This window comes from Malaya genurostris, chromosome 2, assembly GCF_030247185.1.
Source record: "Malaya genurostris strain Urasoe2022 chromosome 2, Malgen_1.1, whole genome shotgun sequence".
NCBI lineage: Eukaryota > Metazoa > Arthropoda > Insecta > Diptera > Culicidae > Malaya > Malaya genurostris.
Window position 1 is genome coordinate 73,564,093 of NC_080571.1, and position 18,997 is coordinate 73,583,089.

At 36.4% G+C, this 18,997-nt stretch overlaps 1 protein-coding gene across 1 annotated transcript in view; it reads right to left on the reverse strand.

The window, feature by feature from the left end:
- The window catches only part of LOC131430754 (uncharacterized), a 41,489-nt gene extending 24,756 nt beyond the window's left edge, over positions 1 to 16,733 (reverse strand). The window contains exons 1-2 of the mRNA XM_058595955.1: positions 16,198 to 16,733; positions 6,191 to 6,569 (exon numbers count right to left, since the gene is read on the reverse strand). Of these exons, the coding sequence (XP_058451938.1) occupies positions 6,191 to 6,344 (154 nt within the window). The 5' untranslated portion in view covers positions 6,345 to 6,569; positions 16,198 to 16,733. The remainder of the gene's footprint in view (positions 1 to 6,190; positions 6,570 to 16,197) is intronic.
- Positions 16,734 to 18,997: the final 2,264 nt, after the last annotated feature.

Consider the following 18,997-nt stretch of genomic DNA (forward strand, 5'->3'; position numbering starts at 1 on the left):
CGAAGACTACGAAAGAGACCGTGATTTGATATTAAAAAGAAAACGAAGTGGTTTGAGTTTATGGGTTTTGAGCCCAAGCTCATCCCGAAAGCTTTGAGTGTTTGTTTAAAGAATTCCAGCGCTATTATCGGTTCATCGAGTATAGTTTATGCTTTTTAATTTGTTTTCCCTTTATGATAACCATAATTATTCTACATTTTGTCACAATATATAATACGATACAAAACTCGCATTCAACTCGTACGACACACAATGACCAACCATTTAGAATGATTTCTATCTTTGTGAAATGATTGTGGCACATTTTAGCAACCTATGGGATGCCTAAGACAATTCAATAAAATCTAATGGCGTTTTCGTTTTTAAATTGCTCGACTTTTTGCATAACATCAGATCTCGACATTTAATGCATTTTTTGTTGTTTCAATTATAGAGGCTTTAACATCTTAGGTCATTCGCCTCTTCGGACCAGAAAATCTTTTTGACCCTATGTGCGGGGTTGGGAATCGAACCCAGGCGGGCTGCGTGAAAAGCATCGACTATCTCATCACGCTATACCCGTCCCCTAAATGCATTTTTAAGACAAAACAAGAAAACCGGATAACTTTGAAAATTCACGTAAAAAAGCCACCTAACTTCGGAAATTTGCGTAAAAATTACGAAGTTACGCGTTTTGTTACGCGGATTTCCGAAATTATGCGGTTTCAACTTCGGAAATCCACGTAAAAAAACGTATAACTTCGAAAATCCGAGTAAAAAAAGCCGCGTAAAACCCCGCCCTAAAACCGCTCATAGAAGACCTTAATGTAATGTCACTCTCTTTTCTCAATGACGGCAGATCCGATTTCCACCATCCAAAATTCAACTTAGGTCTTATGATGCCATAAAAACATCCAGATTTATATCCAGATTCGGCTTCCGTTTCCGACGATAAAAGGTGATTTGAGTGCACAGTTCGAAAAATTCTTGAGAATTTACATCTTATCAGATGCACATAATAAATGAAGCGTCATATTTTACACAAATTAATATTCAAGAACATGAAAAATTGTGTGATTTTTAAATTACATGGCTTTAAAATGAAAGGAATTAAAATCAAAAGATCGACATCAACAACGCGACTTGAACCGGAAAACATTAGATCACAAAGCACACCAGTTAGTCAACTGAGCCACAGAAGCACATATCTGCTTGGCTGATGAATCGTGCATGTAAATTCATACAGTCTCACTTGCTAGCCGAGTGCAAATTACACTCGGAGCCAGTAAATTTCTGTACGAATGGAAAATTATGTCATTTGAGAAGTTCAGTAGTTATGAATTGTATCGTTTGAAGAATTATGTCACCTGTAAAATTCATAATTTCTTTCTGTGTGAAAATGTCAATTTCAAGCGTATTTTTCTATGTGAGGAGTTGTGAATTCTTTTAAATTAGCTAAATAATGACTCTAGTTTGCAAACAGTGATCCAAATCTTCGAACTAGTTGTGAAAAACTAGTTGTGAAAAACTAGTTGTGAAAAACGTAGTTGTGCAAAACGTCAAAATGGAACTCATTTGGTTTTCTTAAAGGCGGAAAACTAAAATGGTCACACAAAGTTGCTTAATTCCATCCGAATCCGACTTCCGGTTCTGCAATTACAATTTGAGGAATTTTTATATTTTGAAAAAAAATATGATACCAAAAACCGTACAATAGCTTCATAATTGAACTCTAAACTGTTCCAATTTCTAGGTTTTGTTTGTTGTTGACCATATGAACCGTTTTTGTCATACCGGTTTCTGGATTTCGGTTCTAGAAGTACCGGAAATAATGATCAAAAACTCTAAAACGGAAATCACTTCGACATCACATAGATTATCTAACCGATTTTTATTCATTTAGATTTAAAAGTATGGTACACCCAAACTTCCATTTACGTTATAATCGGGACTACGTAAATCGAAATATGACGTAAAAAAAGTTTACGTTATTTGGAATTTTCGACGTAAAAAAAGTTTACGTTATTTGGAATTTTCAACGTAAAAAAAGTTTTTCTTATGTATATGTATTATTAGATATGTATAATATATTGGATAGTTATGGAACGAAAATTACGAGTATTTACAGGAAAAGGATGTTCTAGGCAGTATCAATTTCCAAGATGGCGACTTCCGGTTTATTGATATTCCTTGAAAACCCTTACAATATGGGTCTTTTCGGTACGGGTTTGATGAGTACATGTCGGAAAACGATATTTGAGGTGGTTCTGAATTCCAAGATGGCGACTTCCTGTTTATTGATATTCCTTGAAAACTATGGTGAGTAGATGTCGGAAAATGATGTTTAAAATCATTTCAAAATCCAAGATGGTGTTTCTCGAAACCCGTAGCAAAACGAATGTTTTCGGAACGAGTTTAAAGAAAAGTTCTTAGTAAACGTTGTTTGAGTAATTATGACTTACTGTCGAATACTTTATAATATTGTTACTTTCGGAATGGATTTTACGAGTCAATATTAGGAAGAAAATGGTTTCAAATAAACTTCAGGAACTTTATTCCAAATTCATAATATTAGCTAGACACTTACAATCGAATTGTCAAATAAATACATAAATTGATGAAAATGCTTCGATGTAAATATTTTAAGGTTCATTCTTTGGTGAAAGAAATGTTAATATTTAATTTTTAGTATTGTAGTAACTATGGTTTATTTGAATAGATTCAAGTTTTGAACTGCTGTTAAAACTGTTGTTTTCGTTTTCGTTGACTGATTTCAATACCTGAACTGTTATTCATTCTTATGCACAAATTGGTCCATATCAGCATGGCCACGCTTAAGAATCAAATATAATGACACTCGCTAATGGCATATAGCGACGCACTTTCATACGCGAAACATTTGAAACAATAATGATGGGCACATTTTTTTTTTGACACACTTTACCCTATTATTTTGGAACTGGAAGTCGGATCCAGATTAAATTGAGAAAGTTTGTAATGGACTATTAGACTATTTGAATCAGTTTGTGGAAATCGGTCGCGCAATCTCTGTGAAAAGTTTGCACAAAAATTTTATTTTTTTTGCACATTAAACTCACTTCGGAACTAGTAGTCAGATCCAAACAAAATTCAGGAATTTGTATCAGACTTGAAGAGTTTTTTTAACTGATCCAAGTGTGTTAAAATCGATTTATTCAACTCCGGAAAAAGTTCCGGAAATAATGTGTACTTATTTTCACATTTTGTATGAGACCTCAAGACCTTTTATTTGAATCTAAGAGTGCGGAAATCGGTGCAGCCATCTCCTATAAAATTTAGTGTAATAAAACGTAATAAATATACGTAATATGCACTAAACCAGCTCCAATAATACCCATATTGTAAGGGGTTTCAAGCAATATCAATAAACCGGAAGTCACCATCTAGGAATTCAGAACCACCTCAAACATCGTTTTCCGACATCTACTCATCAAACCCGTTCCGAAAATACCTATATTGTACTAATTTCCATGGAATATAAATGAATCGGAAACGATTTTTATTGTATGCAAAAACCTCTTTTTACGAAGTATTTTCAACGTAAAAAAAGATTACGTTATTTGGGATTTATGTCGTAAAAAGAGTTACGTAAAAAGAGGTAACGTAAAAAAAGTTTACGTAAACGGAGGTTTGGGTGTATTAAGGTTCCAAACTCCTGAATTGTTTTTTTTATTCGACTTTCGGTTCAATACAGGGTAGTAAGAGATTGAAATTTCCAACCATAATTTAAATCGAAGGGGCAGAATACTTATGAAAAAGTTCAATGTGATTCAAAACTGCTTCAACTGTATTAGTTGAGTTGGCGAGATTGAGAAGTCCTTTGTTCAAAAATGTTCAAGGAATGATATTGTTTATTAAAGGTTCAATAATAAAATTCATTTGAATTTATCGTTTTGATGATCAAGTAACATAGATCAAAGTACGTGTATACTAAACCAAAAATGTGATGAAAATTATTTCTATAGAGGCAAGTTTGAACTAGAATTGATTTTTAAATACTGACTATAACTAGAGAATTTTATCAGAAGAAGACTTGCGTTACTATTGGGCGCCTTCACAAAATTTAGTCTCTGGAAGAGTGATAAGTAATCGTGAATATCTCTTGTGGTATCTAACTAATCAGCATAATTCTTGCTACATGCCATCGGAAATATGATCACAATTTTATGATAAAATTTTCAGTTGTGTGACATAATCTCACATGATTCATAATTAAACTTTTCTGAAATGTTTAGTATCAACGAGTATCAAAGAGGAAAACACATGACGTTTGTTTTTGCCTTTCTCGTATTTTGAAAGCTCATAGCTCAGTGCTCTGCAGAAGGATTATTATAATCTAACTACCAATAGAACCGATAGGAATATGAAGAGAACAAAATTGCTGCTGCACAACTACATCGATATAAAAGATGAACATTCCACTTTTTCCCATAACACTTTCCTGAGCAATAATTGTCGAAGCGGAACATACGAGAGAGCAACATTGAAGACATTACGCTTTTGGAATGAAGCGAGTGCTGAACAGCATAATTGTGCGGACGAATAGTCATAGCAGGGCACAAAGCAAACTACACCAAAAGCCTGCCAGTGGTGGTCATCAGTTGTCATGGGAGCGCTGCTCAGTTAAGTTGTCCGAAATTTGAGTCGGAATTCATTGAGAGCTCCAAATGCTCCTACTGATGCTGCCCGAAATTGATTGTTTTATCTTCTTTGGAATCCAATTGAAAATCACAATGAATTCTGAGTCAAATTGCGTACGAGTTTACCGTGTGTACACGCCAATAGCCATCTCAATTTTATCTAAATACAGATCCTGTTGGTTGTAACAATTCAAAGCACTTTTCAGTTCCAGAGATCATCATAAAGAATTATTTGATTTTTTTATATTTCCTACCGAGAGCATCAGATTAATCCAAATGGAAGTTGAAAAAGTTTGCGCCGTCACGAACACATTCAATTACGACGGACAATGTTTTTACGCAATGCGAAAATGAAAGTATTGCTGTAGAACACATCTTTATACCAGTATGGGTGTTGTGTCGAAATATGCCGTGCGAAAGAGGGTTGCCACATATACAGATTATACCGTATTTTATTTCTCCTGGAAAAACAGATAAAAGTTTGGCAAAAGGAATGAAATTCGTAAACACTGCTGAAAATCCAAACTTTTTTTAAAATGTGTTTTTCTAAATATGTTCCATGTTTCTATGCGGATTAAGAAATCAAGTAGTCCCCATTTTTATATTCTCGTAAAAATACGCCGATGATAGTTTTGGGGGATTTCAATGCAGATGCCTCAGAACAAGATAATATTAAATTCATTGATTTCATGAGCAAGTATATGAAGTTGAATATGAAATCTGCTCCTTCACAAGCTATTACGCTTGGAGACACATGTATTGATTTCGTATTTGATAGAAATATCAATTACATTAAATTACATTAAATAAAATACATTCATTTTGTACATGATCTTATAACTATTTCAAGTTTGTTTGTATTAGTTCATCACTTTTATTTAATATAAGATAGCTGGATATTGGTTGAACTCATGGATGAGAAAATAGTCTAACATACAATAAAATTTAAATTAGAACTCCAATTGACTTAATGAAATGATAAAGAAGTTTCATGAAAGGAAGGTCACGACAAGTAAGAATGTGCCGTACTTTAGTGTAGTTGCATCGTTTCAAATTCTAATAGTGAAGAAGAGGAATGCGCGCACAATTCACACAATCGATCAACTAACTGATATTCAGAAGTGTGAAAGAAGCGTGCCAATTTTATTCGTATTCACCACTTCCAGTTATGTCTCTGACTTTACCCACCCGTCTTTTTCACTCTTCTAGAAAATCAAACCAAATACCGGCACTTATACAAGTTTTCAAATTCCAAACTATGAGTCTAACTATTAAAGTTTACCAAATTAGCCTGGTTGCCAAAGCAAATAACTGGAAAATCGTGCTCCAGTTTGATGAATTTTCTCTCCGCGTGACTCAAATCAAAATCAAAATGTTTCATTCCGTTTTAATATTTAATTTGAACTCATAGACCTCTAAACGAGTAGATGCATATCACCTTATCCATTTATCAACCATAAACGATGCCATCACCATCAGCCAGCATCTTGGATGATGAGCGCTGCTAAGTGAAGATATTAAACTAGACTCACCTGTACTGATCATTTGACCGCCAACAGTCACGGTTAGCGAGGCCAAACCGACAATAGCTAACAGCCGACCCCAACCTTTTTGCCACCGATGCACTGGAGAAGGGTGCTGACGTCGGTTGTCGCGGGTCATCATTTCGTACTTTTGAATGGTCATTGAATAATTATAGGCACTACTCAATCTCTGGGTAAATGATGGCACTAATGATGCTGCTACCGCAGGTGTGAGCTAAATCGTTAATCTTCGCCCGTATGTCGGACAGGTTTTTGATGGGGCTAAACTGCAACCGCCACGAAAATCACGTTGCACTGCCTCAGCACACAGCCTAGCATAGTTGGATATAACATCGGGAAATTCCTAGATCCGATGTCGTTGCTATGTCTGGAAATATAAATAAGTTTAAACTGGGTTATTACAATTAAAGTGTCTCGTAATGAATTATCGTGTATTTTCATGAACGCAGGTAAATAAAATGTTCGAACATATTTTCGAACACGTGCTTATTTAGAAAATCTCTAACCTCTGTTTATTTAGAAAATCTCTAACCTAAAAAGTTTCTGCGAGTTTTGCTGTGAAATCTGTAGAAACAGAAGGTTAAGCTCCGTATCGGAAAGTTGCCCCAAGACATGGTTGTTGCTATCTCAATGATTGCAATTCATTATTGCTAATTCATTCTATGCGTATGTGATAACAAGAAGTTATCACGTGTTGAACATTTTGATAGTCCCACTACGGAAACTGTTATGTCATCCGGTCGAAATAAAAAACTCTTTATCAGAATTTGTCCGCACTACTCACAGTAAACGTAAAAATGATGTCAATCGTAACTACCAGTTTGCTCTCTGTTGATTCTGGGCGTATATTTACATTGCTAACCAGTTTTTCAAACAATTAGAAACACAACATGAACTATATGCATTACCTGCCATACGGTACAAATGTGATGTGTACTATTCGAGATTAAAACAAAAAGTAAGAACGTTCATTTTTCAACTAAAAGTTTTACAGATTTATTTGGTCCAGTGGTCAATTCATTATCGATGAATGGGCTTTAATGGAACTGAAAACGAACCATATTAATTTAACCAAACGGTTTTTTTCAATTCAATTAGATACTTCCGGAGCAACGGAGCCAATTAAACATCGCCTCGCGTTGAAACTTTACTAACAAAAGCTTGATTATACGAAATAAGACAACTTAACGAAACGTAAAATTGTGTCGTTAGAGCCGGCCGGTTTTCCTGGATTGAAAAAAAAACCAACAGACAGACTGGTTTCGAAATGTCGACCCATTGAATGAACAGAACAATAACAATAACTTTTTAATTATGACATCGAACGACGAACTCAAAATTAATATCCTGCATGAAAAAGCTTCTGAACGATTCGACATCGTAGATCTCATCTGTTGGTCACAACTGCAAGGAAATTCGCTACTCTGTGTTTCATGATTCAAGATCGTGATAAAGTCTCCAAGCATAATACAATTATCATTCAGATTTTAACTCCATGCTTAATGGTTGACCCATTGAACATTCATTTTGCCTTCTCAATTATATTTCAATGTGACTGCTTTATGTTCGACTTTGAAAATGTTTCATTGTACTTTTTGAGATTGGGTGTCATTCTGAAGTTCAAATTCATTGGATATTAGATTATAATGATCAGATATAACATATCTGAACATAATATAATATAAAGAGCCCTGACCCCACCCGAAATCTTTGCTTTGTAACATATTATTTACACAAAAGCTGGATAAATATTATGAACACAAGAGGTAATGTCAAAACTACATGAAATTGAGATGAATGGCAAGAGAGTGAAGGTGCGCGAGATAGCAGATACCAAGAGGATTACCCGATCAGAAGAAAATAGTTAAAGCATACCTTATTATGCCCATGTCTCCGACCAGGAAAAGAGATAAAAGAGATGTTCGTGAGGTTGAATTAAGAGTCAAAATAGCTAAACAGAATACATAAACTTACCACCCACATGAGCAGAGAAATGTCTTATTGAGTGATTTCTAATACCAAAACAATTTTTCTATTGTTGATGCATACCAAATGAATGACACAACAAAATACAGTCTGTTACATAAGAGCGTGGTCACTGTTGTGAGAAAATGAAAAGACTCAACAAGAAAATACTTTTGAATATAGTTTTATTAGATCGAAAACCTGAATGCAAATACGGGAGCGGGTCAGTTCGCCGAAAACCTTTTCGTCGGAATTCGTTTCGCCGAAAGTAGTTTTGCCGAATAGTTCATTTCATCGAAAGTCGTTTCGCCGAAAGGGTCATTTCGCCGAAAGAGTTATTTCGCCGAAAGGGTCATTTCCCCGAAAGGGTCATTTTGGCGAAAGGGTAATTTCGAATACATCATATTATTATTTTTTGTGTTATTATGCCTCTTGTATAACTGATGTGGCGCAGCCACATAATAGAAGCCAAGATGGCTCGGCGGCATAAAGCCGCTGAGGCGACGACGGCTGAGAAGCGACGGCTCGGAAGCGGCGGCCTCTTGCATACAAACCTGTAATCGCCTCGTTTGCCCGGTCTACTCAAAACTAGGTTTCTTTGTTTTAGTTAGGTCCGAGCGGTAGCGAGGTCGGATAGCACACGAATCAAATCGATGTGGCAAAGCCACATCAGATATTTTCACTTATTAAACGAAAATACCACATACATTCGCTTGGATGCAATTGCTTTGATGCTTAGTGACTAATCAACAAGTTTCCTTGGGAACTCCGTTCTGAGGTTCATGAATCAATCCTTATTCCAGACTACAGGAGTCAATCTTTATTCAAGAAGTACAATTGTAGGTCAACAAAACGAACGTTAACGTATTATCATTCATTTGTGTTTATTTTAAATCAATTCAAATTATAATATTAAGACAATTGCAGAAATCGGCTAAATGACCATTTCGGCGAAATGGGTTTCAGCGAAATGGCTTTGGCGAAATGGCTTTTAGCGAAGTGGTCCATTCGGCGAAATGACTCTTTCGGCGAAATGACTTTCGATGAAACGGCTTTCGGCAAAATGACCCTGATCCGTTGTGAGAAAATGAAAAGACTCAACAAGAAAATACTTTTGAATATTGTTTTATTAGATCGAAAATCTGCATGCAAAGACATTAATAGCAAGTCCAATCCCCTTCAGCGTTAATAATGTCTTGACGCCTTCGAGGCATACTTTCAGCGAGATTTTGCGCGTATTCTCCTGAAAACGACCTCCTAATTTGGAAAATCGGCGAACAAGCTGTTTTAAATTGTGTGGTCAGTTTTTCACAAGCTTCATCTTCGTTTGAGCTCAAACGTTCTCAATTGGATTGGCAGCGGGCGACTGAGAGGGCCAATCCAAGGTCACGACAACATTTTGCTCCTTTGTCCATTCAAGACGTTTTTGCACATGTTTTTCACTTAACATCGGTTTTTGCAAAGTATATCAAATTATTTGCGATCAAATGTCTGCGAACAGTTCCGTACGACCTTTCTAAACCTTTTTTAGTTAATTTTGAAGCACCTTCTCGTAAAATTAATGTCGGATGCTTCAAAAACATTCGACATTTTTCACCTCCTTAAAGTGATTCACCCACTTACTCACAAACTGTTTCGACTTTTGCATGTAGTTCGCCGCGGCAGCTTGGGTCATTTTGGAACCTTTCGGATGCGAGCACCAAAAAACTGCTTCGAAGCGCGTAGCGTACGTGGTACTTATTTTCGAAAAATGCTGAAATCGTATTGTAAACAATAGTCAGCTAATTTATTCTCGCATTGCGTTAAGGACACTACTGTCCCCTGTGTTAAAAAAAATATCACACCATTCCATTTTACCGATCGCGAGTAATCGTGACCACGCTTTTATGTAACAAACTGTAAAATGAATAATAACTATTTTACCACACAAAATTAAGTTTTTCCTGCATGTTCACTAAATTCACTAAAAATTTCTAAAACTTCTCTAAAAATTATCAAAACTTTCTAACAATTTATTAAATACGTGGATCTTGAGCCTACATAAATTATATTATCTCTGAATTGCGGAATACTTGCAAAACAAACTATTATATCACATTGTAGTATTATTTTGCCATTTCAATAATAAAATAATGCCTAAATACGCGTCAATAATAAAATAATGGCTAAATACCCCTAAGACCGTGAGCCACGGGGCACTTACCCCCAGTGCCCCTATGTAAAAGCGGCCCTGATTTGATATAAGTTTGCTATAGTTGTATAGTGCTTTTTTGAAGACAATGCGCCGGTACACAAAAGCATCGCTACCATGGTTAAAATCAACAGTTCAAGATTCCAATTGCTTCACCATCCATCTTTCTCTCCCCGTTTTATTTTTCTCGAACTATCACGGTCTGCTTTCGTCGATCTGTTCCAAAACCTTATGACACTATGAAAAATTGACCTGAGTTTCATTTTGGAGTTAGCGACCACTGCTTCAGGAACCTGAAACCGAAAACCGCTAAAGCGAATTTATATACAAATATAACCGACAAATCGGAACAGTGTTGAGGAACGTTAAAAAGGCTCTTTCTGTTCTTCACGAGTCGAAACAAGGGAGTCACATCAGACCACTCCTTTTCACACTACTCGTAAATGATATATGCAGTGAATTGTCATTTGAATGATTAATTCAGATGATTTCAAAACATATGGCATCATCGTAAACCTTGTGGATTGTGGTGCTGCTGAAATTGATATTGAGGGGGTCTTATACATGTGAGACCGAAACGGCATCCAGTTTGTTTTTGTTACTGCGAAAGCTTATGCAGTTTTGGGGCTCTACACAAGTCGCGAGACTACAACGATATGTTTTTTCTCTAGAAAGTTTACTTTGCTCTAATACGCAGAATCATGGAATGCAAAGTTACAGTTTGGGCCTCGTATAACAATGTTCTCATCGATCGGATCGAAAGGGTATGAAAGTGTTTCGTTCTGTTTGCTTTTGGACGACTTCCTTAGCTGGATCGACTTGAATTACGAGAATCGCTGTGCTCTCTTCAACCAACACAATCTGCAAAATATATTATTTCAACAGCTTTCCGTTCTTGATTCGCTGACATCGATCAATATCATCGTTTGTCCCATGCTATTGGGAAGAATTGATTATAATGTTAATGTCTCAGTTTGATGAGCTAACTCCATTCGAAGACAACAAAAAAAAAATTGAAACTTTGAGCACTCATTATTCTTATAATTGTATTTACGATCTACAATCTTATAACCACACCGCATCAGATTCATCAATTGTCGGATTAAATTATTAAAATATAGAAATAAATAAATGTTTCATCTTCGACTCAACAGTACATAGCAATTTATGTTGAACTGTTATGCTACATAGCAGTTTAACATGAGCCGCTCAGTAGACATAAAGTTTCTACTACTTTCAGAACACTTAAAGCATAGGTTAGCATAAAATATACAGAGTTGCGCAATGTAACCTGACACATTTCGTTTTCCGGTGACTCTGGAATCAAACAAAAGAGGGAGAAACCGAACACGATATCGAAAAGTAAAAGAATAAAGGTTTTTTCCGTCTAGTAGTTTTCCATCATAGAGCACTGGAGTGTTGCTCGCCGCGTTTTACCTTTTTTTATAAATATAAAAAATATGTATAGAATTCGCTCAAACTGTAGAAAAATTTCCGAGGCCCGAAGCGCCGAGTGTCATATACCAATCGATTCAGCTCGACGAACTGAACAAATGTCCGTGTGTGTATGTGTGTGTGTCCGTATGTGTGTTGTCAACTAAGAGGTCGAGATCTCAGAGATGGCTGGACCGATTTTGATCAAACTAGTCGCAAATAAAAGGTCTTCCCGTCACCCAGAACGCCATTGAATGGTTTTGAGATCGGATGTTTCCTTTTTGAGTTACACAAAGTATCATTTCGCACGGTAATAGTTATCCAACAAGCCATAGATTGTTAAAATCCGTCCATTTTCAACGGAGATATCGACATTTTTGTGTAAACGATTTTTCCAATTATTCCAGCAGTTGGAGTTTTAACCGCTATATGACAAAGCAAAGCTTGGGAGCTAGGTGAAACACGATTTTTTATACTGTTACATAGAATTGTTTCTAAGTACCAAAAAGACTGTGCACAACATCCTTTTTCATGACATTTTGCCTCGGACCGATTTTAGCACGGTTCGTTTTTGGCAACATAATCGTTTAAATATGAATAAATCAGATGATGGCAAAGATGGCAGCATTTTCGAGTTGAAAACAATTGCATAATTATAATGGTTTAAACTTCTTACAGCGATAAATGCTGGAAGAACATAACACTCATATACCATTTGAGTCAGTTCGTCGAGATCAGCAAATGCGTGTGTGGAAAAAAATTTCACTCCATTTTCTCGGAGATGACTCATCCATTTTCTACAAACTCAGATTCATACGAGAAGTCGTATGCTCCCAAAACAGTTCCTGAATCACGTCTGGATCCGACTTCTGGTTCCTGAGCTACAGGATGATATGTCAAACGAAATTAAAATAGTGTAACTCATTTTTCTCATAGATGGCTTAAGAACCATTTAAGATTCAAATTAAAGATCTTAAGATTCTATAGAACATCTTACTTTCTAGTCATATCCTTTCGGTTAAGGGGATACAGGGTGATTAGTATATAAATGTCTATTTCACATAAATTAATCAGGTTTATCGGGTATGCAGATATGGATAGTCGATAACCAACTAACTTATTTCAGTTTCAGCGGTATTCAGTTTTCGATTCGGAAGGCACTAAAAAATGGAATTCGCACTACGATTTCTCAAAGATGTCTACACTGATTTTCAAACATTTTTAAACAAATATAAACTATACAGCTACTCAGGTGAATTTAACTGACTTTGGCTAAACCGATTTTCGAATTCCGGTTACAATATCGAATCGTTTCTCAAAACTCAATCGCTTTCTCAAAAAAAGCCAAATCCAAACAGGATGATGAATTTTTAAAATTCAAACCGATATAGAAGATGACAATCCCGAAATGCTTCAAAGTTGAATTCAAAGCTATTGCAATTTATTCGTCATATGGCCATACGAATCGGTTTGGGTTATGCTGATGACCCAGCATAACCCAAACTTACTTCGACATATCATGGAATGGAACTTACTTCGACCTATCATGGAATGTTTAAACGTTTGTCACACTTTTAGATTCAAATTCGATTCGATTTGCAGTTTCGAGATTACAGAGTAATGAGTGATTCTGAAATTGTCGCATTAAACGACAGATATTAAAATAATGTCATGAAAAATGAAACACCGAAGAACATTCATGCAAAAAACACATGAGGATTGATAAAAAAAGGTATCATCTTACTGCTAGGTGGATTAGGCACGTTTTTATTTATAACTCGTATTTGAGGAATCAGTCGTACGTTACAATTATTCGCAAGTTTAAAAAATCATTGTAAATTAATGGATGGAGTTTACCACAACCTGTTACGAATTGTTCTCGGCATAGTAACGTAAATTATGCTTGTTTACCGCGCCGTCCAAATAGAAGTGGTCTTCATCGCTCATCACTATGTCGCTAAGAGAAATCTCATCACAGCCTAGCATTTCGAGCATTTTGTTTGCGAACGAAAAACGAGCTCCATAAAACTAAAAGAAAATCAATAGAGTACTGCTCATAGAAGTTTATATGGATACGTCTTATACGAGTTCCGAAATTACAGGGTGATTCGCTAAAAAAAATAAATTTCAGGTGCGTATTTCTATACAAGGCGATGTAAAAACGAATGAAATTCTTTGAACTAGTCATATAATTCTCATTTTGAGTACTTCTTGTTTGTTGGAGGCTAATAAGTTTGATATATTGGTTACCAGTTCCCAGTTTCTAAAATACCGGAAAGAATGGGAAAAAAGTCCAAAACGGAATACACTTAATTTTCTCAGAAAAGGTTCAACCGATTTTCACAAACTTAGGTTCAAATAAGATGTCCTACAGTTTCACAGACTGCTATTGAATTCCATCCGAATCCGACTACCGGTTCCGGAAATACAGGGCGAAGTGTGCTTAAAACTTCAATTCGTCATATGAAGCGACAAAGCAAAAATGAGAAAAATTCTCCTAAATTTGACTCAAAACTATTTTAGTGTGTAAGTAATGCTAGTTTACATTTTTGTTTTTACAAGATTCAATAAAATGTTCCATATTTATGATAAAATGAGCAATAAGAGAACACACACCACTAAAAGTATTAAAATAGATTTTTATTTTAAAAAAAGATAAAAATGAGGCACATCCATTTATTTGCAAATGCTTAACTTGTGGGTAGAAACTGCTGTTATGTTTCCTAAAATTTGCCTACAGTGTATTGTTTACACCTGCAGAATTTAAGGGCTGAGGCCAGTAGGTCGCGTAAAACCACGTGGCTCACTGTGCGTATTCCATTCTCCATGCTCTCTCGCAAATATGCAAAATGACTCTCGATGTGGCCGGGTGGCCAAGAAAGTTTTGATATTTTCGGTTACAAGTTTGACTACATAATATAAAATCCAATAAAGCTACCGCTTCTTTGACAGCCTTTTTGAGTCGATTTTATTTCTCTCTCATGTTTCGTTACGTTGCTGGGGAACTGGCACAGAAAACAATGGCGCCGCCATAGAAATCGACTTACCTTCACAAAACTAACATTCACTTCATTTTTATCGCGACAACATATATGTTTTTATGCAATAATCGCATCTGAATTAAATTATCTAGACGTTGTCAGGATAGATTTTTGATCTATGCTTTTGAAGGCGAGATATTCAATGAACAATTTGAAAGACGGCGTTTTCAGCTATGCAATTCTTCCTTCAGAAAAAAAGACATTCCCGACCGCTAAAGTCAATGAATCATTCTGAAATTTTCACAGAATAATCTAAACTAATTTTCTAAGAGATTGTCAGTTGTTTTTTTTTTATTCATCACCGTTTCTGAGAAAATCATATTTGATGTGTGAAAATAACCCTCTAAAACCCATTAAAACACACTGGCCTAGATTAGCGACATCTCTTGCGAATAAAAATAAACATGCGGGTAACGAGTCACATTCACGCTGCACCGGAATTGCTTAAGCCTAGCATTGAATTTGACTGGTGGTTTGGTAGTTTGGAATGAAACTAATGGAACATATTTTTTCTTCACTCTACTTATTACATCCACTTACTTACTTACTTACTTATTACTCACACTGAGCTTAAATACAATCATAGTAAAGTGATTACAGTTAAGACTTCGAAATAGACTAGAAAAATGTTCAGAGTATCCACTTCAACAAAGCAGCTCAGAACTAACAAAACAAGGTGGTCAATGCCACTTATACCGGCAATGATTCCCCAAATCATAAAGTATGGTTATAGGGAATGCAACTCATATTAAGGCCATTATCACAAACCTTATCCTAAGAAGATACTATCAAAATTCGTCTAGAAATCCCCTGTATGGCTAGAGATCTGTGGACGTGGTGTAAAAAAGTCAGTCCTACATTTCATCAGGCATCTTCAACTGCCATCAATTTACAACGATGATTGTTGCCTCCAGGAGCGCGTTCTCTCTGTTTTGGCATTCTTCCAATACATTCGACTAGCTATAAAGTGTTGCGAAAATAACAAAGTTTTGTTTTGTACCTAAAGAGGTCAACCTTTCGAACGGACCGAAACTTCACCTATTCTAGCAACATTGAGTCATCGTGAAGGCAAAAATTCTCCAAACTCTGAAGGTGATAACAAAAATTGAAACTGTCGAAAACAAGTAATTGTTGTTATTGGCCTTAATCTAACAAGCAATCTCAAAAACAATTAAAATTAAAAATTTAAAAGAATTTGCGGTTTGAAATGCGCGACGCTTTTGAGTTACACCGAGAAGTCCGAATCAGTTTGATAGTAATATCCAGCAGAGCCTTCCAGATTGTAAACAAAATGCTTCAAGATGCTGCATGATTATCTAGGCCTAGGGCAAGTTCCCGTTAGTTTGCACAATAAAAATGCTTACCTGTTGTATTACGGAACAATGACAGTGAACTCGGGAGATAGTCACACGTACATCTAATTAAAGCTTATCACATCTATCTAGCTCAATCCGTACGTATCAAAGATCACGAGTATCAGAACAATGTGACATGTAGAGATAACAGATAAGTACACTTTTAATAACTAAACTTTTCTCGTTCCACTTCTCTACGATATAAAGAAGGCACTCAATTTGTTTGTTGATTAACACCACAAGCCACTTGCTGAGCAGTGACTTAGCCCACTACTGTTGAACTTTAATAAATACGCCAAACTTTCAACACTATTGCCATTGACATTCGTGAGCAGTAGCAACAACCAAGCATTTTCTTCTGTTGTTTCATTGCACAGTTCAGTAGTAGTAACTCATTGTAATTTTCGTTTCATCAAACCACTTTTCACAACCCGCCTCGAAACTGATTAAACCGTTTAACGCCGAATCTCGCACGTTCTTTCCGATTTCTCGCGCAGTGTTAAAATTTGCGCGCACTTTCGGTGCCTGCGAAGAAGCAACTGACGTTGGTAGGCTTTCCGCGGATATCCATGTGCGATTCCGCGCGGGTGACTATACACGCACGGGCGAGCTTTCGTCGTCGCGACGCCCGGTCACTTGGATTTATAAAATCACCGCCGGTGGGTCTCGCCAGCTGGGTGCTACCCCAGCAGGCGTTGTTGATTCACAACGGTAAACTTGTTTATGCGCCTGAGAGCTACACGCGTCGAACTTTTTCTGTTCGAGCAACAACAATTCGAGGTTGTTTGTGTTTGCGCAAAATACCCGTGATATTCACATCAGTCTAATGACACGAATTACTGCATTCTGTCTAGTAAGATATGAAGGATATTCCGGCAGTTAAAATATTATTCATTACCGTGTCTAACGTTTACAAAGGCTATGATCAACAAAGCATCAATTAGTGAATATTCCGTAGAACGTGCCATTTCTGCGATCTGTAAATGTCAAACTTTTTATGATGAGGATTTGAATTCACCGCGATATAATTTATTTTCGAACATTTTTCTCTCTGTGTTTACATCTGAGTCAAACCGAAGAGCTGACGGGATGTAACTATCTTGTATTTGAATAAAACACAGTTGCTTCAACATCTTCCGCACCGAAAAGAATCCACTTGTTTGAAACAACGAAACGTTACCTATCTATCCCAAGTGAAGAAATCATCGCTCAAAAATTTGTAGTTTTTAATCATTCCAAGTGCTACTGGAACTCAATTCAAGTGCCGTGGAAAATCTTTAAAATTTGCAGAATAAAACCTCACCTGCTTACAATAAAAAAGGACTTCTTTGAATGGTGGTATGGATGTGAATATGGATGTCGTGAATATGAAAACAACTGACATGTTCCTTAACACTTCCGAATATCAATTAGTTGATCAATTGTATGAATTATGCAAGCATTCCCCTTTTCCACATTTTTCGCAAAAACAAAGAAGGCACACACAGCGAATAGTGCACAAATCAAATCAAACAGTTTTAGATTTGCACTAAACTGAGAATATTTACCTTCGATTTGCGAAAAAAAATCCTAATAGTTCTTTAGAAAACTTTTAGAACCATTAGAACGGCTGATTTTGTGTGATGCTCTCCACCGTTGTCCACTTTTCGTTGTTTTTTTTCACCAATGCAAATGACTGGTAGCTGTGACGTAATCGCTCTTGCCGGAAGCGAAACTAGCTTTGCAAACGACACAAAATACATCTGCTCGCAGTGGTGATAGAATCCAAACTGATCCAATTTTTGTTGAGAGGTTTCTTTTTACGTGATTTCGTCTGTAGCTTTTTCACTAATGGGCGGTCCTAACGGCAATAAAAATAGTCGCATACAGAATTTTAATGTCGATTATTTCATTTCGGATTTGCATTTAATTGAAAGAAACTATCAGGATGTTGTACGGGATTCATTCCTGCCTTTCAGAATGACCAAATTGTGGAACTCACAACGATATTAAGCACTGTTCGGAACATTTTTCTCGAACGATTTGTTGTACAGCAGCAGATATTTTGTTCTCTTCCTCAGAACGCGTTCTGATTGGCTGGTGTTGACATGAGTCAAATGAGACAGGTTTTTCAATAGTGTACTATTGAAATACTTCAATGCTGTTGCTATACACGTTTAAGTTGAAAAAATTCGATTCTAAGGTAGTTAGATTATTTAAATCCTTTCACAGATGGATCAGGGTCATGTCGCCGAAAGCCATTTCGCCGAAAGTCATTTCGCCGAAAGGGTCATTTCGCCGAATGTCATTTCGCCGAATGGGCCACTTCGCCGAATGTCATTTCGCCGAATGGGCCACTTCGCCGAATGTCATTTCGCCGAAAGGGTCATTTCGCCGAAAGGGTCATTTCGCCGATACCTACAAATTTCTTAAAATCGAAATGGGAATCGATTTAAAATAAAGACAAATTAAAGATAACAACGCTAACGCCCGTTTTGTTGACCTACAATTGAATAAAGATTGATTCATGAACCTCAGAACGGAGTTCCCAAAGAAACTTGTTGACTACCAATCATCAAAGCAATTCCATAGGTATCTACCAAGCAAATGTATGTGGTCAGAACGGAGTTCCCAAAGAAACTTGTTGACTACCAATCATCAAAGCAATTCCATAGGTATCTACCAAGCAAATGTATGTGGTATTTTCCGTGTACTAAATTAAAAAAAATATTTAATGCGGCTTCGCCACATCGATTCGATTCGTGTGCTGTCCGACCTCGCTACCGCTCGTTCGGACCTAACTAAAGCAAAGAAACCTAGCTTTGAGTAG